Consider the following 27,288-nt stretch of genomic DNA (forward strand, 5'->3'; position numbering starts at 1 on the left):
ATATATATATATATATATGATATATATGATCATATATATATATATATATGATCATATATATATATATGATTAGCCAACATCTAACCACCTCGATTTATAGGAAAAAGGACTCCTAAAACTCAAACCTGTTTAGCATAACATAAAGTGACAAATAGAAAACCTTGCCATTTCCAGGGAGAAAAAAATCAATAATTTATTAAAACATGTATTGAGCACCTATTATTTGCCAAACCTGTGACAGGACCCAGTATGGGCTCAAGAGCGTAGTAACTACAGTCAAAATGAGGTAAAATATCAACCACATGAGCATTGTTCCTTTTGTAATAGATTTGTCAATCATGTTGACAATAGCTATATATTCTGGAACTTTCCCCTTAAGTTTAAGCCACATCATTCATTCAACAAAGTTGCAGTGGGCATCTATTAAGTGCAAACCCTGTAGTAGAAGCTGAGGGATTACAAATATAAATAGGTTACATTAATTGGGTACTTCCCATGTACCCCAGACTCTGTACATTACCTCATTCATCAACTCAGCAACTTTATAAATTAAATATTTTCCTGTTTAAGAGATGATAACTATTATGCTTAACTATTTCCCTCAAGCAGCTTTAAGTCTAGAAGTCAGAAAGATATGCTTAGAAATCATATTAATACTATCTGGCCAGCCCTACCTCATTACCACCCAACAGTCTAATAAAAATAGCAATTTATGCACCCACAGGTAAAGAGTACACACATTTTATACTACAGAGTTGCTTTTTTCTTTCTTCCTTTCTTTCTTTTTTTAATATTTTCAGTCTCCGTAGAGATTGTCAAAAATTCTCAATGCTGACTATACTTCAAGTCGTCATGGCAGGGTATTGGGAAAAGTTTTCAATCAGCAATAATAGTGCCTTGGATAAACCTCATTGGCTACGATACTGCCACTGTGCAAACCTCAGATTGCTTTCTAAAGGATAAATTTAAGATAAATAAATAGCTTGCAGTTGTATATAATCTGTGTAATGATAGCAGTTTTGTAAGAAAAATAAAATGAAAGGAAGTAATAGATAAAGCAAGATAAAGCAACTAATGACTAATTTCTGGCTTCTTCCTTTCTACTCTAAAAGAGCTTCTCTGTAATAACTTTACATCAGTGACAAGACTTCTAATTCTGTCCAACTCATTTCTTCCTGACACATGGGAACAAAATCAGGTGACTTGTACAAAATGAAACACTATTTTAAGTATTTATCTAGAAACTGCTTTGTGTGTGTGTGTGTTTCTTTTCTTTTCTTTTTTTTTTTTTTTTTTTTTTTTTTTGCAAATTCTAAAATTCTAAATACTTACATAGATAAGCCTTCTTCTACCCCTAAGTCAACTTCCTATGCATTAACCGCACCTAGCTTGGTGAGACAGATGGAGAGCCTGCAAGGTCTACAAACTTTTTGTTTAAAAGGTGGCAAATGAGTTCTACTGACCATCAAAGTTAGCTAGGTTTCTGGGAAGCAATGACCATGGGGCCATGTTTTTTCACCTTTCAAGGCCAAAGCAGACAATGGAGTCAAAGCCAAAAGAAGAGAAGCCAAAGGAAGATTAGACTTAAACATGAAAATCCATATCATACAAATTTATAACATAAATAGCCCATCTTTTTCAACACTGCCATCACAGTGTTCATCTACAAAAATGTAAAGATTGATCCTACTCTTTCTAAGATCTGTATCTACCACTCAACTAGGTAATATCTCAGGGTTTTTTTGTTGTTGTTGTTTTGTTTTTGTTTTTGTTTTTGTTTCTTTAATGAACTCCAACTGCTAACCTCCTTTGGGGGTAAAAACAGAAACAAAAACTGAGGATTCCATTTCTGTGTAAAGCAGAGAGTTAATGTAAGAAGATCATACTTTAACTGTGAAGACAAAGTGGCAAAGTTTCTTTATAAAATGAAGTAGGAATACCTAAGTGAACTAAAGCTACTATTCAGTACAAAGAACAGTCTTATGTACTTTGAGAGGAGTTTGTAAGACCAATTTTCAGAAACATTTTTGAATCCTAGATAAGCCTAATATCAATTAATTGAAGATAATTTAATTTTTAAAAATAAAAGGATTATTTATTACCTCTCTTAATCTACATCCTTAACAATCTCAAGAGATCTCTTGGAAATTAATAAGAAACATGCAAATATCTTTTACAAATAAAAAAATTTAACTTATAATCATATGTTCTCTAAATAAAAAAATATTCTTTAATGAAAATGGGCCAGTTGCAGTGGCTCACGTCTGTAATCCCAACACTTTGGGAGGCTGAGGTGAGTGGATCACCTGAAAGTCAGGTGTTTGAGACCAGCCTGGCCAGTGTGGCAAAACGCCATCTCTACTAAAAATATAAAAATTAGCTGGGCATGGTAGCGCATGACTGTAATCCCAGCTACTAGGGAGACTGAGGTAGGAGAACTGCTTGAACCGGGGGACAGAGGTGCAATGAGCCAAGACCACGCCACTGCACTCTAGCCTGGGCGACAGAGCAAGACTCCATCCTAGAGAAAAAAAAAAAAAAAGGAAATGAATGTTACTGTTTAATGAGAATAGATTCATAATTCAGAGATAAAGTATTATACATATATATATATATAAAGCATAATAAAATTTAGTGATTAGCCATTATTTGTAAGTGAATCTGAGTATCCACAAACTCTACCTTGAGGCTCTACTCTTTACTGATTATATCCTCAGCAACAAGAAACAAAACAAGGGCAACCCACGGCAACTCCAGATTGGCTGTCAGAAAATGAGAGTATGTGAGGATCTAGTGCAAACAAGGTAGAAACTGTTAGAGCCCATGAATATTTCAGAAGAATAATGAAAAAGTATGCCAGCTGGGTTCACTTGCAGCTGGCTAACAACAAAGTATCTGACCAAAGCCTAATGCTTCCTTACATAATTTATCAAGCACATTTCAGTTCCCTTCCACTACCAGCCTTCTCTTTTCATTCTTTTTTTTTTTTTTTTTTGAGACAGGGTTTGGCTTTGTCACCCAGTCTGGAGTACAGCGGCGTGATCTTGGCTCATTACAATCTCTGTCCTCTGGGCTCAAGTAACCTCTAATTCCCAGGCTCAAGTGATTCTCCCACCTCAGCCTCCGAAGTAGCTGGGACTACAGGTAGGCACAACACGCCTTGGCTAATTTTTGTATTTTTTTAGAGACAGGGTTTTGCCATGTTACCCACACTGGTCTCACACACCTAGCCTCAAGTGATCCTTCCACTTCTGCCTCCCTAAGTGCTAAGGTTACAGGTGTGAGCCACCACAGCCAGCATATGCCATACTGCAATTCTAAAGATAATAGCAGACTGTATTATTTCTTTCAGCGGAGATGGCATCAAAATCCTGCACAGTACTATTACTTTAGTATACTCTACTTAGAACCACTGCTGAAGATCATAGATCCTAACAGATTTAAGCAGTGTGGCAGTCAGCCTCAGATGACTCCCAATGATTCTTGGTTCCTGGTATTCACAACCTTGTCAATTCAACTACAGCATCTATTAAAGGATTAGGCTGGGCACAGTGGCTCATGTCTGTAATCCCAACACTTCTAGAAGTCAAGGCAGGTGGCTCACTTGAGACCAGCCTGGGCAACATGACAAAACTCTGTCTCTACAAAAATAAAAATAAAGGGCTGGGTGCGGTGGCTCATGACTGTAATCCCAGAACATAGGGAGGCCGAGGCGGGCAGATCATGAGGTCAAGAGAAGGAGACCACCCTGACCAACACGGTGAAACCCCATCTCTACTAAAAAATACAAAAAAAAAAAAAAAAATTAGCTGGGCATGGCAGTGCATGCCTGTAGTCCCAGCTACTCGAGAGGCTGAGGCAGGAGAATTGCTTGAAACTGGGAAACAGAAGTTGCAGTAAGCCAGGATCGCGCCATTGTACTCCAGCCTGGCGATAGAGAGAGATGCTGTCTCAAAAATAAATAAATAAATAAATAAATAAATAAATAAATAAATAAATAAAACTAGCCAGGCATGCAGGCACAAACCTGTACTCACAACTACTTGGGAGACTAGGGTAGAAAGATCACTTAAGCCCAGGAGGCAGAGGTTGCAGTGAGCTGAGATCATGCCACTGCACTGTGACAAAGCAAGACTTTGTCTAAAAAAAGAAAGGCAAATGGGAAGAGAGTGAAAAGAAAAGAGTATATCTATTAAGTCCTTTTACACTTATGTTGTTGAGTCCTGTTAAGCAATTTATACATCTTCCTTATGTGGATGTCTCTGGTCACTTACATGTAGATAATCTACTGCTAAAACAGGATGCGCAAACAACAAAATTTGTAATTCTCATGCATAAAAGGCTCAAAGTTGGTCCTGTTTTCATTTAAAATGTGATTTAGGATAACACATTATGGGTTACTAATATTCCTTTTAAGTATATAAATGCCCTGCTTTCTATCAGATTAAAAAGATGGGCTCTTTTACACATGAAAATGATTAAGTTTCTCTGAGACTGTTCTCTATATAGTTAAAGGGGCCTGGATTTGGACCCAGAAGAATCTGTGTTGTGGCTCTGATTCTGCCACTGGCACTGCAAACTTAGGCAAAGCACTTTGGGAGGCTAAGGCAGGTGGATTGCTTGAACTTAGGAGTTCAAGACCAGCCTAGGCAACATGGCAAAGCCCCATCTCTACAAAAAAAACAAAAATATAAAAATTAGCTTGGCATGGTGGCGTGCAATGCCAGCCAGGAGCAGTGGCTCAGGCCTGTAATCCTAGCACTTTGGAAGTCGGAGGCAGGCGGATCACTTGAGGTCAGGAGTTCAACACCAGCCTGGCCAACATGGTGAACTCTGTCTCTACTAAAAATACAAAAATTAGCCGGGTGTGGTGGCACGTGCCTGTGATAGCAGCTACTCAGGAGGCTGAGGCAGTAGGATCGCCTGAGCCCAGGAGGCAGAAGTTGCAGTGAGCCATGACTGTGTCACAGCACTCCAGCCTGAGTGACACAGTGAGACTCTTCTCAGAAAAATAACAAGAGCCAATGCCAGTCACAGTACTTAGGAACAACTAATTCATCTCAATTCAACTTATCCTAAAAAATAACTAAAAAACACCAACAGAAAAAAAATTTTAAGTAAAAAAAAATTTTTTTTTTTGAGACGGAGTTTCTTTCTGTCAGACCCAGGCTTAGAGTGTAGTGGTGTGATCTCAGCTCACTGCAACCTCCACCTCCCAGGTTCAAACAATTCTGCCTCAGCCTCCTGAGTAGCTTGGACTACAGGTGTGTGCCACGACACCTGGCTAATTTTTGTATTTTTAGTAGAGACGGGGTTTCACCATGTTGGCCAGGCTGGTCTCGAACTCCCAGTCTCAGGTAATCTACCCACCTTGGCCTCCCAAAGTGCTGGGATTACAGGTGTGAGCCAAGGCGCCAAACCAATATTTCTCTTTAAAAAATATACATATTTTTTTTCTTTTTTAGGAGTTTGGTTTCATTTACTCAAAAAAAATTTAGTAACTGTTTTGGCACTGTCATTACTGACAAAAATCATATTCATTTCCAGTAAATTGATAGGTTTAAAGAAAATGAGAAATGCACACTTGTCCTTGCAGAAGCTTTTCCAACTACTGTAACAGTCCCTTCTTTGGTATCGTAAGGTCTTTCGCTTGTTTGGTTGGTTGGTTTAAACATCTGAAACTCATAGGTAGGTTTTGGCAGGAAAGTCATTTATGGAAAGGGTCAGAAATGTTATCTTCCTTATAGCAACACAAACTGGGAATTTTAAAAGCACCAACAGCCAAAACATAGTGAGACAATCAAAAGATTGACCCTACAATTACTCTGCTGCATGGAAAAGGAAACTGCAGGCATTCTCTGCTGCAAGTACCAGCACTGATCACGAATTGTTTACATAGCCCTTACTGTGGGAGACAGGAAGGGAGCTGTGAAGGACAAGTGTCAGATCTGCTGCTGCTTCAAGACTCAGCCTTTCTGAAATCTCATTCTTTCTTAGCAACCTGAAGGGAGGCAACCAGATTTTCCATCAGAGGTTTCTTATACCATATAAACATGTTTCCATTCTACCTTGACAACAAATAAATTGGATCAGTAAGATAGAGATCAAGAGTTTATCTTATTTGTCACTGAGTTGCCCCTCTTCTGCTAACTAGCTTCTTCCTGTCTTCCCATCTTGTCACTAGTGTTTTCCCCTTTCTAAAATAGAAAAAAAAATTAATATATTATTTTAGCGTTAAGCAACTGAGATTCAAGGCTACTCTATTTATTTATTTATTTATTTTTGAGATGGAGTTTCACTCTCGTTGCCCAGGCTGGGGTTCAACGGCATGATCTCAGCTCACTGCAACCTCCACCTCCCAGGTTCAAGCAATTCTCCTGCCTCAGCCTCCTGAGTAGCTGGGATTACAGGTGCCTACCACCACACCCGGCTAATTTTTTATACTTTTAATAGAGATGGGGTTTCACCATGTTGACCAGGCTCGTCTCACCTCAAACTCCTGACTTCAGGTGATCCACCCGCCTCTGGCCTCCCTAAGTGCTGGGATTCCATGCGCAAGCCACCACACCCAGCCACTACTCTTTCTTTTCTCATTTCACTTTAATTACTGATTGTAGAAAGGACTCGGGGTTTTTTTTTTAAAGCGTTGCAAAAACTATGCATTTAATTTCTGTCTCTCAAAGTAAACACCTGAAGTAGAAAACTCTAATCCATTAAATTGCTTTTATAGAAAAACAATTTAAAAGCCCCAATTTTATTTTTTATTTTTGAGATGGAGTTTCACTCCTCTCACCCAGGCTAGAGTACAATGGCGCGTTCTGGGCTCACCACAACCTCTGTCTCTCAAGTTCAAGTGATTCTCCTGCCTCAGCCTCCCTAGTAGCTGGAATTACAGGCACCCATCATCACGCCTGGCTAATTTTTTGTATTTTTAGTAGAGATGGGGTTTCACTATGTTAGCCAGGCTGATCTCGAACTTCCAACCTCAGGTGATCCACCCACCTCAGCCTCCAAAACTGCTGGAATTACAGGCATGAGCCACTGCGCCTGACCAAAAGCCACAATTTTTTTTTTTAATTTTTTTATTTAAAGATGGGGTTTCACCATGATGGCCAGGCTGGTTTTGAACTCCTGACCTCTGGTGATCCACCCACCTCGGCCTCCCAAAGTGCTAGGATTACAGGCATGAGCCACCATGCCCGGCCCCAAGCCACAATTTTTTAAACGCATATATTGCCAGGCCAGGCATGGTGGCTCACACCTGTAATCCCAGCACTTTGCAAGGCTGAGGAGAGCGGATCACCTGAGGTCGGCAGTTCAAGACCAGCCTGACCAACATGGAGAACCCCCGTCTCTACTAAAACTACAAAATCAGCCAGGCATGGTGGCACATGCCTGTTATCCCACCTACTCTGGAGGCTGAGGCAGGAGAATCGCTTGAACCCAGGAGGCGGAGGTTTTGGTGAGCACATATTGCCTTTTATTATTTCAAACCAATCATTTTATTTATCCTCACTCATTGTGAGTAGTAAACCAAAGTCCTACAGCTTCACTGCTATAAATTTTTCTGATGGTGTGTAAAACAGGCATTCCTTAGAAAGTCCTATTAAAAATATCTGAAACAGAGCTAATGCTTAGTTTTCTGGATAATCTTGAAGACAGAATAAAAAATAACAAAATAAAAAATCCCTAAGCCCTCATTTTTGTCACTAATTTTACTCTTTCTCAAAAAAACTCACATGAGTTATTAACATGTAGCCAATGAAATTAGTCTCCTTTACTCTGTCTTGTTTCTCTTCCTACTCTATTTTAGGCGTCTGAAAAAGTATTTAAAACGTGTTATCTAATAAGTGTTTTACTACAAGAAAGTTAACGCACTGATTCTCTCTGAAAATAATCTCCTGCTCTTGTATGACACCCACAATCCAGATTTTAACTTCTCATACCTACAGGGACAAGAAGTGGGGAATAAGCAGTTGAATCTCTCTTGGACTTCCTTATCCTAGAAAGCTCTAGTCGTTAGCCTCTCCTAAAATAAGCAATTTTAGAAAATACAATTAAATAGATTTTGCGGAAAGGAACGCATTAAGGAAGAAAAAGACTTTTTAAAGAAAAAATATTTACAAAACTCATGCCAATTAAATCTGAGTGTTCTCTTCAATTCTAAGAGCATCTTTTAAAGGAGCTTAAAGCTTTATATGTTGTTGTGTAAGGAAACCTGATCAGACTGGAGAAAAGCTCAAAGGCCTATCCATAATCTCATCACAAAGGGACAGGGTCAAAAGGCAGAGGTCAGGGAACAGGGTACAAAATAGTTCCCACACTTGAGAGAAAACTGAATCTCATTAGTTCAGGGACATTAAAAAAATATTCAATTGCGTTTACTAAAATAATAAGACAATTTATACTTTAAGTCTCTAAGGCAAATTTGAATATTATGAAATAATGTAATTTTAAGAGCAAAAAATTTAAGAAGTTACTTCTTCTACATTTGAAAAAAAAAAAAAAAAATCTAACTCATACACATAACCAGTGCTTCAGCTGTCCCTCAAAGACTGATGTTCAGAAAAAAGCTGTCACCTGATCTATTCAACAGAGTTCAATAAGCCGCTGAAATAAATACTGAATGTACATAATGTTAACAGATATTTCACATTGGGCCTCTGCCCCATAATGAATCAACAGGTATGTCTATGTCATGGCCTTATGTTCACATTGAGAAAAATTAAAATTTTTACTCCAGCTTAGACATTTCATTCCAGGTAAAATTAAATATAATTTTGTTCAATGTTCATGAAGTAGGCTCAACACTTGGGCAGGAGACTCTTATAATGACTCCATGACTCTCCAACGGGCAATTAAATCTGCAAAAGCTCTGGGATCTAGGGCATTTGCTGGCTTCCCCTCTATCACTTCTCTTACTCTAACCACAAATTTTGTGTTCTAAGTGGCAGAGAGGATGAAAGAGGTATCAAGGAGATAAGTTAAGGAGAATTTTGGCCAGGCACCGTGGTACACACCATTAGTCCCAGAGGAGGCTGAGGCAGGAAGATCCCTTGAGCCAAGGAGACTGAAATTGTAATGAGCTATGATGGCCTGTTAATAGCCACTGTGCTCCAGCCTGGGCAACATAGGGAGACTCAGACTCAGTCTCTTTTATTATTTAAAAAAATAATAATAATAATAAAAAATAAAAAAGGCACAGTGGCTCATGTCTGAAATCCCAACAGTGGGAGGCTAATGTGGAAGGACCATTTGAGTCAAGGACCATTCGAGACTAGCCTGCACAACATAGTGAGATCCTGTCTCTACCTAAAGTAAAAAAAATTTAGCCAGGTGTGGTGGCATGTGCCTGTGGTCCCAGCTACTTGGAAGGCTGAGGCTGGAGAACAGGTCGAGGATGCAATGAGCCATGATTGTGCCACCATACTCCAGCATGGGTGAGAGAGTAAGACCCTGTCTCTAAAAAATAATAATAATAAAAATGTAAAGGGAGGTAGCCAGGTGTGGTGGCTCATGCCTGTAATTCCAGCACTTTGGAAGGCTGAGGCAGGTGGATCTCTTTAAGTCAGGAGTTTGAGACCAGCCTGGGCAACATAGCAAAACCTTGTCTCTACTAAAAATACAAAAGTTAGCTGGGTGTGGTGGTGCGTGCCTGCAGCCCCAGCTACTCAGGAGGCTGAGGAAGAAGAATCACTTGAACCTGGGAGGTGTAGGTTGCAGTAAGCCAAGATTGTGCCACTGCACTCCAAACTGGGTGACAGAGCAAGACTGTCACAAAATTAAAAATAAAAAAAAAAAAAAGGGAGACAGGGGGAATTTTGGAATCACCAGTATGGTTCTTAAGTTTTTGTTTTCTACCAACTTCTACCCTCTCCATACACTCAATACTTTATTTCCCTATTGGCCCCATCCACCAGAGACAAGATGATTTACAAGTGGTTCACAGTAAACGAGTCCTGTCAGTCCTTCACTACGAAGAATATACCAGATTTTGCATTCTGGTACACACGGCTTTCATGTATTTAATTAAAATCGGATTGTAGCTAGAGCTAAACCAGACAGGAGTGAGAACAACCAAACAAAATAACCTATTTTTGCATAATCACCTTAAGAGTACCAATGCCTGTTTTAATAAACTGAAATCACAGTCATTGTTCTAGGGAACAATGGCGCGAAACAAGTGATGTCCAGTACAAAAGTTCATTTCCCTGGAGCTGAGCCAGAATATTTTGAAATCCTGACAAAAGTTTATTTATTAAGAAAAAGCGTACACTTGAGACAAGAGATAGGAAACAGTTTTAAACAATCTGTTATCTTGTTACCCCAATCATTTAAATTTCCTTAAAAGTTACGGTTAAAGTTGAGGATAACTTATCCTAAAAATAAAAAACACTGTGGTTCTAAAAGTAAATCATCTACAAGCTTTAAACCTATAATCAGCCATAAATTCCTACTGCTCAATGTATTCTTATTAAAGTTTGTATCTCATTCTCATGGAATTCCAGTTGATATGTTGGTGCTGATTCTTGTGACAAAGGAGGACTTCTACATCAGGGTATATTGTGCCTACCCACTACCCCCTCAAAAACAATTTACATCTCTGCCCAGAGAAAACAATTCCTTTTTGCTATTTTAGTCCTGATCTACAGCAATAAAAAATTGATGTAAATTTAATATCCAGAAAGAATATCATTAGCCTAGCAGACTGTCCATGTTTTCTCAAAGGACCACAAGACAAGGAACAAGAAGAAAACTGAAAATAAAAGGTACTAAACCTGAAAAGGTGTGAGATAAAAGAAATTTCCCAGTTTCAGGCTCGGTGTGGTGGCTCACACCTGTAATTCCAGCACTTTGGGAGGCCAGGCAGGAGGATCGCTTGAGTCCAGGAGTTTGAGACGGACTAGGCAACACAATGAGACCCCATGTCTACAAAAAATTTTAAAATTGACCAGGCACATAGCAGAACATGGTGGTACATGCCTGTCATCCCAGCTACGCAGGAGGCTGAGGCACAAGAATTACTTGAACACGAGAAGAGGCGGTGGAGGTTGGAGTGAGCCAAGATCATGCCACCTGCACTCCTGCCTGGGCGACAGAGTGAGACTGTCTCAAAAAAAAAAAAAAAAATTTAACCAGGCATAGTGATACATACCTGTAGTCCCAGTGACTCAAGAGGCTGAAGTGAGAGGATTGCTTGAGCCTGGGAGGTTGAGAGTACAGTGAGTTATGACTGTGCCACTGTACTCCAGCCTATGTGACAGAGCAAGACTCTGTCCCCCCAAAAAAAGAAGAATGAGGCCGGACACAGTGACTCACACCTGTCATCCCAGCATTTTAAGAGGCCAAGGTGGTGGATCATTTGAGGTCGGAAGTTTCAGACCAGCATGGCCAACAAGGTCAAATGCCGTCTCTACTAAAAAATACAAAAATTAGCCAAGTGTAGTGGCGGGCACCTGTAATCCCAGGTAATCAGGAGGCTGAGACAGGAGAAATGCTTGAACCTGGGAGACAGAGGTTGCAGTAAGCCGTGATCATGCCACTGCACTCCAGCCAAGGAGACAGAGAGATACACCATCTCAAAAAAATAATAATAATAATGAAAGAAAGAAAAAGACAAGAGAGAGAAAGAAAAGAAATGTTTCTGCTAAAAATGAAGGTAACTGGAGGATTCAGATAGACATGTGAAAGAGTTTTTTCAGGCCAGGCATGGTGGCTCACACCTATAATTCCAGCACTTCTGTAGGCTGAGGAGGGAGGATTACTTGAAGCCAGGAGTTTGAGACCAGCCTGAGCAATGAAGCAAGAACCCACCTCTACAAAAAAAATTTTTTTTTAATTAGCTGGGCATGGTGGTGCATAGCTGTGGTCTCAGCTTCTCAGGAGGTTGAGGCAGGAGGATCGCTAGAGCCCAGGAGTTTGGGAGATCAAGCCTGCAGTGAGCTATGATCACATCACTGCATTCCAGTCTGGGCAGCAGAGTGAGACCTTATTTCTTAAAATAAAAAAATAAAATATAAAATATACATATATATATATAAATTCTCCATAAAGTTTTACATGATGACACAAGAACTTTTTTGTCAAAAGAATATTTATTCTTCTACAGGTTTTTCTCAAAAAGGGACAACCAAAAGAGCAATAGGAGGTGGCGTCATGAGGACCAAGATGAAAATAAGGGTGATCTTTTAAGGAGGGATTAGAGAAAAAAGTACAAAGGTCTGGTCTATGAGCAATCTTGTGCCAAGCTGTACTGAGGAATTAAGATTATCAGAAATTTCCTTAATTTACATTATCACTTCTACACCAACGCTTTCTCAAACCACAGGATAATTTCCTGTTTAAATAAATGACAGAGTATGTTATACCAGAAAAAGGGAAGAGAAGGGAAGTGCAAGAAAATATAGTCTGCAAAGCAGAAACCTGGATTCTCCAGGCATGCACAGGAAAAAATTAAGCAAAATTAAGTGAGTTTTCATCAGAAGGTCTCTGGGAATCTATAAATATAAACTTAAAAATTCTTTAAAATACCTTTAAACTGGGTTTCACAGTTTAAATTCCATAAACTATATTTAAGGATTCAGCACTTCAGTCTTCACAGCAGGGCTGAATGAAAAAATTCTACAGGGTCGGGCACGATGGCTCAAGCCTGTAATCCTAAGCAGTTTAGGCTGTCGAGCCTGGCTGACAGCTTGAGCGCTGGAGTTTGAGATCAGCTTGGGCAACATGGTGAAACTCTGTCTCTACAAAAAAATACAAAAATTAGCCAGGCGTGGTGGCACACACCTGTAGTCCCAACTACTTATGGGACTGAGGCAGGAGGATTGCCTAAACACGGAAAGTGGAGACTGCAGTGAGCCAAGATCGTGCCACTGCACTCCAGCCTGGGGGACAAAGTGGGACCCTGTCTCAAAAAAAAAAAAAAAAAAAAAATTCAAAATTAAAACCCACAGTTTCAAGAAGCTCAGCAAATCACACACAGGATAAATACAAGGGAAGCACACCCAGGCACATAATAGTCAAAGTGTGAAAAAAAAAAAAAAAAAAAGATTCTACAACCCTAACATTATTAACTCTATCACATTTTTGTTTGTTTTTAGCACACATCACCTTTTGGATTATTTTTTATTATAATCGATAAATGCTCTTTCCAAAATACTGTCACACTGTATAATTGAGAAAAGTATCTAGAAACAATCCAGATCAGCAAAGGTGTTGAGAAATATACTCCCATGGTGTCCTCAGATAATGCACAAAATAGTTTACAAGTCTAGAGGAAAGTAAAGCAAATAGACTACTTCTGCAGTGATATTTCTAAAAGGCTTTATGAATATGTGGAAACTATTCATAGCTCATCAGTAACAGTAGCTTACCAGTAGCATAAAACAGATTTCCCATTATGCATGGGACTATGCACAATTACCGGTTTGATGCATATAATGCCACCTCACTCCCACCCAATAAAAGCACACAGGAATGGAACTAAGTGAAAATGATTCATAGAGGGAAGACCTTGAATCCATTCCATTTATTTTAAAATCCATACCATAATCTCAGTATGTCTACTATTGTTAATAATTACTTGTGACCTAGCTCATGAACGGTAGGCCCATTAACGTGTCACCACCCAGCAGTTGAGGACAGCTGGTCTGAAGGACTCAGAGAGGTGGCAGAACATAAGGAACCAGCGCTCCTTTGCAGTCAGACAGCCTGGGATGGAATCTGAGCTACTGGCTTTCCTGTCTTTGGGCAACTCACTGAATGTTGCCCTTCTCATCTATCAAATGAGAAAAGTAATACTTTCAAGTTATTGTGAGAATTAGTGTTTATAAATCACCAACCACAGTTCATGCCTCATAAATGTTAGCCGTTTTCATAGTTTCATAGCATAAAGGTGACTTCCTGGGGTTACTTCTGACTTACTAATGCTAGCCCGTATCTTTGAAAGTCATTTAAATAAAGCATTATTTCAAAATTAGCTTTCTGCACGAGTGATGTACCAAGTTTTTAACAAAAAAAAAAAAGTAACCCAAGAAACCCATGTTAGTAAAAATAATTACAATATTTAATTTTGAATAAAGTTAGTGAAGTCATGGATTCTTGGGAAAGGTTCAGAAATCTGAGAAAGCCAATCCTCCATGCTCTTCTGTCCGCAGGATATGCTGTGTCAGCAGCAGGTAAAATACTAATATTTTCATTCTTAGAATTCTCAATTCTTACCTCTTCATTCTCAGCCAGCTTTCCCTGCATTTTATTTGAAAAGTAATGTAGGCCAGGTGCAATGGCTAATGCCTGTAATCCCAGCACTTTAGGTAGCCAAGGTGTGTGGATCTTCTGAGGCCAGGAGGTTGAGGCCAGCCTGGCCAACATGGTGAAACCCTGTCTCTACTAAAAATAAAAAAATTGACCCGGAGTGGTGGTGGGCACCTGTAGTCCCAGCTACTCAGGAGGCTAAGGCAGAAGAATTGCCTGAACCTGGGAGTCGGAGATTGCAGTGAACCAAGACTGCACTCCAGCCTGGTGACCCTGTAATCCCAGCACTTTGGGAGGCTGATGTGGGTGGATCACATGAGGCCAGGAGTTCGAGATCAGCCTGGGCAACATGACAAAATCCCATCTCTACCAAAAATACAAAAATTAGCTAGGAGTGGAGGCAGTAGTCCCAGCTACTTGGGAGGATGAGGCAGGAGAATTGCTTGAACCCAGGAGGTTCAGGTTGCAGCAAGCCAAGATCCCACCACTGCCCTCCAGCCAGTTTGTTTTTGTTTTTTTTTTTTTTTTTGAGACAGAACAAGATTTTGTCCGAAGAGACAAGACAAGATGGAAACAGGAAAGGAAAGGAAAAGGAAAAGAAAGGGGAAAGGGAAGTAAAAAGCCAAGGAAAGAGGAAAGGAGGGGGGGAGGGGAGAGGGAAAGGAAAGGAAAAGGGAAAAGAAAAAGGAAAGGAAAGGAAAGGAAAAAGGAAGGGAGGGAGGGAGGGAGGGAGGGAAAGAAAAGTAACAGGGAAAAACAGTTTTGTACCAAAAATTTTTGAAATCTCTGGCCAAGAGCACCTCTTACATGGTGCCATCTTAAAAAGTCAGGCCTTAGGTGGAACAGTGCATTGTAAAGCACAATAGATGATTATAAACAGGAAAAAAAAAAACATAAAGGATTAAACTTTACAAAAACAAAGAGAACTGCCCTGGCTGACTGTGTCCAAAGCTGAAAGAAAAGGCTAATACATTTTGTTGATGAAAGAAATTTTATTAGCTCTTCACAAAGCTGTTATATACCTTTTTAAACTAAATTAATCATTTATCCCTTCTCTTGCTTTTTCAACAGTCTCAAGCTTCTCATTTTTAAGAAAATTCTAGCTTTCATTTTAGGGTTTCTATTTTATTCTATCCTATTTTAGAGACTGGGTCTCCCTCTGTCACCCAGGCTGGAGTGCAGTAGTGTGATCTCAGCTCACTGCAACCTTGGCATCTTGGATTCAAGCGACTCTAGTGTCTCAGCCTCCCAAGTAACTGCGATTACAGGCAAGCGCAACCATGCCCAGCTAAGTTTTGTATTTTTAGTAGAGACGGAGTTCTACCATATTGGTGAGCATGGTACGAACTCTTGACTTCAAGTGATCCACCCGTCTTGGCCACCCAAAGTGCTAGAATTACAGGAGTGAGCCACCACACCTGGCCCATTTTAGGGTTTTTTAAATGCACACATAGGCCAGTGGCTCACCCCTGTAATCTCAGCACTTTGAGAGGCCAAGATGGGTGGATCCCTTGAGCCCAGGACTTTAAGACCACCCTGGGCAACATAGAGACACCCCACCTCTACAAAAAAAAAATTTTTTTAATTTGTCAGGCATAGTGGTGCACACCTTTAGTCCCAGCTACTTGGCAGGCTGTGGTAGGAGGATCACTTGAGCCTGGGAGGCTGAGGCTGCAGTGACCTGTGATCACAGTATTGCCCTCCAGCCTGAGCTATAGAGCAAGATCCTGTCTCACTCTTGTTATAAATAAATAAATATAATATTTATTTGTTAGAAACAAATATTTAAAAGTTTGAACCTTATTCTAAATATAAAAGAAGTTATTAGAGAATTTTAGGTAGAAAAAATTATTCTAAGATCTCACTATTATTTGGGAGCTGCCAGTATCATCCATACTACAGTAATAATCTAGAAATTAATATGTCAATTTCAAACAGGAACCCCCGGGTCCTTAAAGTCCATGAAGATAACTGGGAGTCCATTAATTGACACTAACATTTCAAAATGCTTATTAAAAATTGTAGCTTTCCTGGAAAGGGAACTGTATACAATAATTGATTTTCTCCCTTTCCTGGTGGCTGATTTTGTAATTACTTAATCGGTCCTCATGTGGTACAGTTATCCCTCAGTATCTAAGGGGGACTGGTCCCAAGACTCCCAGGATGCTCCAGCCCCTTACATAAAATGGTATAGTATATACAGATAACATATGCACATTCTCCCATACACTTTAAATAATCTCAGGTTACTTATAATACTTAATATGATGCAAATTCTAAGTAAATGGTTGTTTGCTGTATTGTTTGGGGGAAAATGGCAAGAATAAAAAACTGTACATGTTCAGTACAAACGCAACTACTGTTTACAGTTTTTATTTTTTTGGAACACTGTATTTTCAATTCAGTGATGATTTAATCCACAGATGGGGAGCCCTTGGACATGGAGGGCTGACTATAAATGTGGTATGTACTAGTCCTGTTGTTCTATGACATTTAGGATTAATTTTTTTTTAGATAAATTAAGTTTTTTTAATCAAAAATAATGTCAGACCCCAAAAGCAGTAGTTGAGAAATCATTAATCTCATTTAACCCTTTTCAAGACAGATGAGAACACTGATGCCAACAGCTGTCAAAGTGATAAGCCAGGCCCAAAATCTCAGCTTCTGACTACTGTACTGACTGCCCTGCCAGCTATGGTTTCACAAGCATTCATATATTTCTTTTAAAAGCTATAAACTCACCTAATGACAAATTATTTATGCTAAGAAATGATAAAAACCCAGTAAGAAAAGCAAAGACATTTTTTAAAAAGTTGAAAGCGGCATATTTCACAGTAAAAGCCTTTATTTATATAGTAACACATTATCTTTATAAATATTCATTGACAAAAGCAAGAATATCATCAAATATATACTCTTCTAACTCTGACAAATGAAGAAATGCATGCAAACGAAATTACTTGTGCCGACCAAAGAAGAAACAAACTAGGTCAGGTCACAAAGGCCTGCCCAGTCGTTTCCCTTTTCGTATCTTTCCCATATAGAGGAATAATAAGATAATTTCATTTGACAAATTTTACAATCTGTATAATACAGCATATGTTACTAGAGACAGCAAATGTAGTGGTTATAGGTATAGATGAATTATGTCAGACAGACCTTCAATCCAGGTTTCTTACTTACATGAACCAGAGTAGAGTACTTAAATTCTCTAGACTCAGTTTCCTCATGTATACAAAAGGGAAAATAATGCCTATTTCCTAAGGTTGTTGTATGGACTGAATGAGGTAATGCCTATAAAGAATTTAGCACAGTGGCTCACGCCTGTAATCCCAGCACTTTGGGGGGCCAAGGTGGGCGGATCACCTGAGGTCAGAAGTTCAAGACCAGCCTGGTCTACATGGTGACACCCCCTCTCTACCAAAAAATACAAAAATTAGACAGGCATGGTGGCACGCACCTGTAGTCCCAGCTATTTGGGAGGCTGAGGCACGAGAATCACACCACTGTAAACCAACCAGAATTTAGCACAATGTCTGGTATGTGGAAAGCACTATATAAATGCTATTTTACTATTACTATTTCATCATAGATTCTTACAGAATAGTGGCCATGACTTATGTATGTACTCCATATTCTGACACACTATAAGCATTTAACATTAAATTATCCAAAATATAGTAGCTAGTTATGCTTTTATCAAAAACAAAATTTACATCATTAAACAAAATGCTAAGGATCAGGCACATGGCACATGTTTCCTAAAGCGTCCTATATAGGAACCATCTCTACTCTTTAGTAAATTATAGAAAAGGAAAATGTTTTCTTCTGTATGGAGCTTTATGGAAATCATGACTAGCAATGCATTGTATTTTAGATATTTACTTTTATTACTTTGAGAGTATCTGTGACCAACAGTGGAAATACAAGCAAAAGGATGTACACAGGAATTTCAGGACAGTTTGTCTTAACATCTCAGCAGCACAGACAACTCGTATTCCTCCAACCCCCTTTCTCTCTCCCTGTCCCCTTTTCTTTCCCTTTCTCTCCTCCCGGAAAAACACTGTCTCACCCTCTTCCCCTCTCTCGTCTTCCCAGTTCTCTATGCTGGTGTGTCTTGCTTTAAAAATGGGCCATATGCTTGAGCCTTGGAGTTATTACAGAGAATTTATTTTCACTCACATTTGGGCCAATTTCAGTATCAAGAGTTTTATTTCCAGTAGATTTCCAAAATCAAGTGATCATTATACTACAGTGTCTTAGTCTGTTTTTATGTTGCTATAAAGAAATACCTGAGGCTGGGCAGTCTATAAAGAAATGGCTCAGCTGGGCATGCTGGCTCACCAGGATGGACTGCTTGAGTACAGGAGTTCAAGATCAGCCTGGACAACATGGCAAAATCCTATCTATCTCTACAAAAAATACAAAAATTAGCCGAGCATGGTGGCACATGCTTGTGGTCCCAGGTACTTGGGAGAGTGAGGTAAAGGACTGCTTGAGCCCAAGGAGGTCAAGGCTGCAATGAGCCAAGATTACATCACTGCACTCCAGCCTGGGTAACAGAGACCCTATCTCAAAAAAAAAAGAAAAGAAATAGTTTGTGGTTCTACACAAGAGGCATGGTGCCAGCATCTGCCTCTGGTAAGGGCTTCAGGCTGCTTCCACTCCACAGATTAGAGATCACATGGCAAGAGAGAGGAAAAGAAAAGGGCAGGGGAGTGGTGCTAGACCCTTCTTAACACCTAGCTTTTCTGGGAACTCATAGAAGGAGAACTTACTACCTCCAGGAGGGTACCAAGCCATTAACAAGGGATCTGCCCCCATAACCCAAGTATCTCCCAATAGACCCCACTTCACACATTAGAAATCAAATTTCAATGTGAGGTTTGGGGACAAACAGCCAATCCAGCACACAGCAACTACATCTGGAATCTTCTTTGGCCTCATTAAAATGAAGGCTGATCCTTGTACTACTCCTTCCCCAGCCCCCCAGCTACCTGGCCAGACCTTCCAAACTACCAAGAATCTACTGTGGGCCAAGGATGTCAACAAAGCTAACAACTGACACAGTACCAACGGTATTTGCATCAGGGCAGCTTCTATCCCACCCTAAGCCTATACACCTGGCCACTGTTTTTAAAAGACAGACTTCAGCACAGTCTTCACTATGACATTCAGTCTGGAATTAGGGCAGTTTTGAAATGCTTGTTGAATGAGTCAAGCTCATCTTTTTTCTGGGCTTAAAAAAATAGAATAACTATGGGGAGTAGTGGACAGGAACCACCAGGCACTAGTCAGGTGTCTACTGCTGATCAAATGTGACCTGAGGGGGCCCTTAATCTCCGAGCCTCAGTTTTTTCACTGTAAATATGTCTAAGGTCCCTTCAAGAATGAATGTGACACGATACTCTGTCAGTCTTGACTAAATTTTATTATACTTACTTGAATTCAGATCACGGTCTCCACCATCTCTACGCTCTTTTGAAAACCACACCCAACACAATCAAAACTAAAAGTAGCTAGAAAGAGACACTAAGGAAAAGATCGAAACAAAGTTCTATGGCAGAGATCTCATCCATCAGACTTCAACAACTATGAGCAGGATTGAATCCAGGCTACCAACGGAACACTTTAAAAACACTGTGGGCCAGGCGTGGTGGCTCACACCTGTAATCCCAGCATTTTGAGAGGCTGAAGCTACTAGGTCACCTGAGGTCAGGAGTTCAAGACCAGCCTGGCCAAAATGGTGAAACCCCATCTCTACTAAAAATACAAAAATTAGCCTGGCGTGGAGGCGTGTACTTGTAGGCCCAGCTACTCGGGAGGCTGAGGCAGGAGAATAGCTTGAAACCAGGAGGGGGAGGTTTCAGTGAGCCAAGATTATGCCACTGCACTCCAGCCTGGGTGACAGAGTGAGATTCCATCTCAAAAAAAAAAAAAAAAGGATAAGAAAAAAAACATTCTGGTCATCACATAATTTATAGACTCCTATGCAGACTTATATTCATTCCCTCATTAAACACTGTGTACTGTATGTAAGACACTATGAAACAGGCAAAGTCCCTTCTCTCTTGGAGGGTTTGTATATTTATGTTACTTAATAAAGCCCTCATCATGTCCTTCATTTTGCCATTGCTTAAAAGATTCACTGCTGTAAATTTAAGCCATGTGTATTCCTACAGCCAGGTCTTAAAGGAAATAAGAGCTATAAAATGAGATTTCAGGCCAGGCACAGTGGCTCATGCCTGTAAATCCCAACAGTTTGGGAGGCCGAGGCAGACAGACTGCCTGAGCTCATGGGTTTGCGACGAGCATGGGCAACATGGTGAAACCCAATCTCTACTAAAATACGAAAAATCAGCCAAGCGTGGCAGTATGCACATGTAGTCCCAGCTACTTGGGAGGCTGAGGCAGAATTGCTTGAACCCAGGAGGGAGAGGTTGCAGTGAGCCAAGATTGTACCACTGCATTCCAGCCTGGGCAACAGAACGAGACTCCGTCTCAAAAAAAATAAAATAAATAAGATTTCAAAATGATGTCTGCCTTCCCTGATGTCAACTAATTGCATTATTTACCTCCATTTATACCTCCTTTCTTCTACATGCAATAAAGAATCCCGCTCTGAAACCAGTTCCTTATCTTTAATGTTCAAAGGAAATTTAAACAATACTCCTTCAACACTTAAAGGATGTTTTGCTTATGGACAAAGTGCATCTTAAACATATACAGTGAGTAGGAGAAGCACAACAACTAAGATGTGGTACAGAAAGGACAACAGGTAAATATATCAGAATATACAGGTGGACATCACCATACAGTTTCTAAGTCCTCCATTTTAAAATATATTTTAATGTATATATTTAGATTAGTTTCAGCTGTTAAGGGATCTAAATATTTGAGGTGAAAAAAGTCTTTTCCATTGCTGTTTAAGCTGGGTTTTACTAGGAATGTCTAAAAACCATTTGAAGCCTTGATAACTTTTATTATAAAGTCTTAGTCTACTTAACTGTTACTGTCTTTGATTTCAATGTCCTACCACCTGCAGAGTGTGAATTCTAGGAACATGCGTATGTTAAGAAAGTCTGAAGCAACTAGTAGAATGTATGTTTAATAAAAGTCAATTAAGACCTTCTACAGGCAGGGTGACAACTTGCTAAGAAACTGTGATAAAGACAGATCAGCTCCAACAAAGCAAAATAGAAACTTAACTATCATTAACTTTGAAATTAATGCCGCAAAACAGAAACTACCTTCTGGCTAATTTGCCTAACAGTTTCATGATCCACAAATGTTTCTCTACAGAAATAGTCAAGAAAATTCTTAGCAGAGAACATGATACTATATTCTCCTGTTTTCCTGCCATGTCACTAACCATACTCCTCAATCTCCCAGGCTGTCTCCTACTCATCCTCCCCACCTATGTATGCTAGAATGGCCCCAGTGCTCAATCATTGAGTGTCCTCCTCTCTTTTCTATCTACACTCAACCCTTAAGTGACTTCATCCAATTTCATGGCTTTAAATTTACACCTACAGTGCAGATCTTCCTGAGAGATGTCTTGTCTATGTGACATCTCCATCTGAATGTCTAATGGACACATCAAACTTAGTATGGCCTAATCTGAACTGAACCCCAGTCTGACTTTCCATCAGTCTTCCTATTTCAGGAGAGAAGCTTACAGTTGTTCAGTCCAAAAACCTTGGAGTCATCTTTGATCACTTTCTTTGAATCATATTCATAGAATTCCTAAATATCCATACAAGTTATCAGCAAATATTGTTGGCTCTACCTTCATCATCTATCTAGAATGAGTCCTTTCTGATACTTCACCAAGCCAACAGCATCTCTTACCTTAAATACTTTTTTTTCAGACGGTCTCCCTCTATTACCCAGGCTGGAGTGCAGTGGGGTGATCTCAGCTTACTGCAACCTCTACCTCCTGGGTTCAAGCGACTCTCCTGCTTCAGCCTTCAAGTAACTGTGGTGGCGTGTGCCACCACACCTGGCTAATTTTTGTATTTTTAGTAGAGGTGAGATTTCACCATATTGGCCAGGCTGGTCTTGGACTCCTGACCTCAAGTGATCCACCTGCCTCAGCCTTCCAAAGTGCTAGGATTACAAGTGTAAGCCACCACACCCAGCCTCTCACCTCAAATACTAAAAGAGTTCCCTAACTTGTCTCTTGTCTCTACTCCTCCCCTTTTATAGTCTACCCAACATGGCAGCCACAATAGCTTTTAGAAGGTACATCAGATCTGGTCATTACTCTGCCCAAAACCTTCCAGTGCTTTCCCATCTCAGAGTTAAAAGTCTAACTACTGCATGAGGCCCTATATAATCTCCCCTGCTCTTTCTCTTTGATCTTACCTACTACTCTCCCTCTCCCTCAGCTCCAGCCATACTGGACTCCTTGCTGTTACCAGCACAAACTAGGGACTGTCCCACTCAGGGTGTTTGCACCTGCTATTTCTTCAGGGGTGGAAAAAACGAATGTGTTTTGTCACCTGCTGTCACAGCCTGCAATGCTGTGCCCCTAGGTGATCCATTTGGCCTACTTCCTCACCTCCTTCGAGGCTCTGTTCAAATGCCACCCTCCCTGTGAGACCTTTCCTAACCATCTTATTTAAAATCACAACCCCACCATCCCACCACTCTGCTGGCATGTCCCTGAATCTACTCCCCCACTTTATTTTTCCTCAGAGCACTCATTAACATCTGGAAAACTATATACAGTGGGCACTCTACGTGGAATCTGCATCCACAGATTCAACCAAGCACAGATTGCAAATGTAGTTAGGCCTACAATGGTTGTATCCGTACTGAACATGTGCAGACTTTTTTCTTGTCATTATTTCCTAAAGAAGACAGTATAACAACTATTTACATAACATTACAATGTAATAGGTATTATAAGTAATCTAGAGATGGCAAAGTATACAGGAAAATGTTCATACGTTATATATAAATACAACACCATTTTATTATGAGACTGGAGCATCCGAGGATTTGGTGCTACACTCTAAAATCCATCCCCCATGGGTACGGGGGGGGGGGGAGTGGGGGGGGAGGGATAATTGTATTTTCATTATCTGTTTACACTAGAACGTATGCTCCATGATGGCAGGGATTTCTGACTGCTTTCTTCACAGCTGTCCCCAGTGCCTAAAAAACAGACTACAGATAGACGCTTTCAAAACTATTTGCTGGATGAATGATACTGAAATACTACCAGGGAAAATACATTATTACTTGAATACATTAAATATTATGAGAAGCAGAAATCCCAATTACCCACATTCACACAGTTTTGCAAAAGGAGACATCATAGTTTGCTTCTTAAAATGCATTAATATCTAATTTTTGCTTTTGTTAACATAATTTGCATTGTCCCTAAAGAGTCCTAGGTCACACCTAAAAGGTACTGTTTTAGCTTCAGTAGGCAAATGGAGAAGAAAAAAATACAGGCTTTTTTCCTTTCATCAGTCATCACTGACAGAAGGCCTCCAAGTGACCCTGGCACCACAAATGTTCAGGATGTTTAGGGAATAAAGGAGTCTAAAAAATAAGAATAACCCTTCACCAATCTCAAGAGAGGAATCTCTCCAAATATTTCTGCAGACTTTTTCTTTGTATCCTTTAACAAAGCCATTCTTAACACGTACATGAAATCTTAGTTGAAGAAACAATATGATTACATAATTACACATACAGAAAAACCTGGTACCCTATTCTCTACAAAATTTTAACCAAAACTAGACTTACAATTTTTGTTGAAAATGTTTTGTATTTCTACCTCCAAAGAATATGAAAAAAAAAAAAAAAGAATGTTTTACTGTGAAGCTAAGAAAAAGCTAAGACGTGGGTTGGTGGGGACTGTTATTTTAAGGCTTAACAGTTTTGTTTACTATTGTTTATTATTTAATGTATTCTTCCCAGCTCCCCCCACCCCCACCAAAGGGAAAGTGAAAAATTCACGTTGGTGCAATCAATAAGGAATCATTGGTCCAAAGGAAGTTGTTCTGAAAGGCTATGACCTAAGTCTTTTGCACGGACACAAAGTTCAGGCAGTAGATGTCACCTGTCTCACCCATTTAAAGACAACAACAAATCAAGATTCAGATCCCGCGGAGGCAAGCAGAAAGGAACAGGCGTGAAAAATGAAATCAGCGGTTTCTCCCCGGCCTGCTCCCGACACTGCGCACTCCGCCGCCCCCCGCCCCCCGCCCCGCGCCCCCCGCATCGCCCTTTAACTGCCCCTTTTCCTGGCGTCGTTTCCCCAGCATAGCCCAGCACTGCGCCATCAAACGAGTCAAGAGAAGGGACCCGTGCCCCTCCAGGAAAACCAGATACTAACACACGGTGCACCCAACTGAGTTTAAACTCGGGAACAGTGTAGGCAGTGTCAACACAGCGCAGTGATATGTCCCGAGCGTCCAAAGGTCCCCGCCAGCTCCCCAGACGCGACCAAATCCACAGGATTCCAAAAGGTGACTTGGCCGGCATCGCAGAGCCGGAGGCGGCGCAGAGGAAAGAGTCCAGGATGAAGTCCTACCGGCCCCAACCAGCCCCGCGCTCGCTCGCACTGCCACCGGCGCCTCCGCGGATGCTACCAGCGGCTGGAGCCGAGCCGGGTCCGACTCCCTCTCCCCCGAAGAGGCCCGAGCGCGGCGTCACGTGCGGGGCCGAAACTTCCCGGCCGGGGCGGGAAGGCAGGCGGGTAGGAGACAGGCGCCGCGGCCGGGGGACAGCCCGCACGCCCGGTGAGTCACAGGCCGCCTCCGCGTGCGGCTACGGGATAAGGGGCCGGCGCCCCAGGCGGGGGCCGTGCCTTTGGGGCCACCCCCGCGCCCGTTATTAATAACCCAGCGCCCGGAGGCGAAAGCCCCTGGTGGGCGCAGCCGCACAGCCCGCATGTGGAATAAATAACAATGTCATTAAATCGCGCCCGAGCGCCCGTTCGGCCAGAGAGCGACGGGGGGCGCCGCCAGGAGCTGACTTTGTCTGGATCCCGCGCCCTGGAGGGGACCCTGCGCCGCCGCAGCCCTGGCCTTACCCGCCAGCTCGTCAGGCTCCAGCCCGCTGTCCGCGTCGATCCCGCACAGCACGAAGTAGTGCGCGAAGCGGCAGGCGGCCGGGGAGGAGCCGGAGCCCGAGCCCTGGCCGGGCGTCGCGCCGCTCCCGCTCATCTCGGCCGCGCTGCTGCAGTGGCCGCCGCCGCCGCCCGAAAAGGCTTTCTGTGGAGGCTGCCGCCACCGCTCCGGCTGAGGTCTCTGCTCCCGCCCTAGGGCGACACTGGCGCGCCCATGGCTGCGCAGCTGCCGCTCACCGCCGCAGCCTGCCTCCTCGCTCCCAGCGGGGGAAGCGGCCGCGGGCTCGCGCGCGGCGGGTCCAGAGCCCGACCGGGTGGGGGAGGGGCGCCGGGGGAGTGTCGGCCTGAGAGGCCCGCGCCGCCGCAGCTGCGCTTGCGAGATGAGAGCCGCCGCGTCTGGCGCCCGCGGGTCAGCTGAGCGGCGCTCAGGCTGTGGGAGCGCAGGGCGGGCAGGGACGCCGAGGTTCGGCGCGTGCGACAGCGAGGGGTGGGGGAGCGCGCTCGCGAGGCCCGGGGGCGCGCGCTTCTACCGTGAGCGCGCACCCAGCGGGCGTGGAGGCCAAGCCTGGCGCGGGGCCGCCTTGGTGCCCGCCGGCCCCGGCTGCGGTCAGGCTTGGAGGGCGGTCCTGCGCACACCCCCTCCTCGACCTGGCCAGCCGATAAGAGGGCTAGCCTCAGCCTGGGGGGGCAGTCTTCTAAAGGGGATGTCACCCATCCTAATTTTTCTTAATGCAGCTTTGGGGAAGGTGAACAGCCGCTCTGAGATCATTTCGCATAACGGTCTGAACCATCGTCTTTTAAACTGTGACCTGTGTCGGGAGTGCCTGTCTCACTTAAGGCCCTTCCTTCCCCCAGCCCTCGCCCCATTTTATAGGCCATCCTTCCTCAGTGACTTGGTGACAAGTCAACGGTGAGGGGGAAAAAATCACAACACAACTCAATAGCCTCAAAGCCTTGAGACTTCTAGAAGGAGTGCAGTCAGCAACCCCCGCCTTCTGTCATTTATCCTGACATTTTCCAGGTCAGTGTAAATAGCCAAGGCTCTCCAGTTCCGCAGCCCTGGGCCCGTTTGATGTTATTGGCCCTCCCCACTGGTATAATCGGAGGCTAACGCAGCAGGAATTAGACCCTAAACTCTGCTCCTCAGAAGGGCACAGCTTTCTTGCCCTGCTCAGCTCTGGTTTTTTGTTTGTTTGTTTGTTTTTGAAAGAAAACTGGTTGGGCTCAATGGCTCACACCTGTAATCCCAACACTTTGGAGAGCCCAGGTGGGAAGATCACATGAGATCAGGAGTTCAAGACCAGCCTGGGCAATATACGGAGACTCTGTCTCCATCTAAGTAAATATAAAATTTATTTATTTAAAAAATTTTTTTGGTGGGGGGACCGAGTCTCGCTCTGTCACCAGGCTGAACCTCCCCCTCCTGGGTTCAAGGGATTCTCTTGTCTCAGCCTCCCACGTAGCTGGGATTACAGATCTGTACCACCACACCCAGCTAATTTTTGTGTTTTTAGTAGAAATGGGGTTTCACCATGCTGGCCAGGATGGTCTCGATCTCCTGACCTCGTGATCCACCCGCCTCCGCCTCCCAAAGTGCTGGGATTACAGGCATGGGCCACTGCACCTGGCCTAAAAAATTTTTTTTGAGAGACAGGGCCTCACTATATTGCCCAGGCTTCTCTGAAACTCCTGGGCTCAAGCGATCCTCCTGCCTTGGTTTCTCAAAGTGCTAGGATTACAGGCATGAGCCAGTGCCCCGGCCATGTAAGTAAAAATAAAACTTAAAAAATAGAAAACTGAATCTAGTTCATCTCCACATGGCCACCCTTCTACACCACTCCCTGGTTTCTTCTTTGGGGATCTGGGATATCTACCACTGGTAATATACATAAGCAAACATTCCAGAGAGGTTGTCTGAGAGAACCTCAATTATTTGACTGAATAAT

General features: G+C 42.1%; 1 protein-coding gene and 1 non-coding gene across 3 annotated transcripts in view; both read right to left on the reverse strand.

The window, feature by feature from the left end:
- DENND5B (DENN domain containing 5B) overlaps positions 1-25,623 on the reverse strand; it is a 191,112-nt gene extending 165,489 nt beyond the window's left edge. The window contains exon 1 of one of the 2 annotated variants that reach the window (XM_037739864.1): positions 25,307-25,617. In XM_037739864.1, the coding sequence (XP_037595792.1) occupies positions 25,307-25,439 (133 nt within the window). In that variant the 5' untranslated portion in view covers positions 25,440-25,617. Of the gene's footprint in view, positions 1-25,306 lie in introns of both variants that reach the window. The other variant, XM_037739863.1, reaches the window with a different exon arrangement.
- On the reverse strand, positions 801-941 carry LOC119471846. Its single transcript, XR_005200938.1, has one exon. It is a non-coding gene; the product is annotated as a U4 spliceosomal RNA (small nuclear RNA).
- Positions 25,624-27,288: the final 1,665 nt, after the last annotated feature.

This window comes from Cebus imitator, unplaced genomic scaffold (genome assembly GCF_001604975.1).
Source record: "Cebus imitator isolate Cc_AM_T3 unplaced genomic scaffold, Cebus_imitator-1.0 Scaffold76, whole genome shotgun sequence".
Lineage (NCBI taxonomy): Eukaryota > Metazoa > Chordata > Mammalia > Primates > Cebidae > Cebus > Cebus imitator.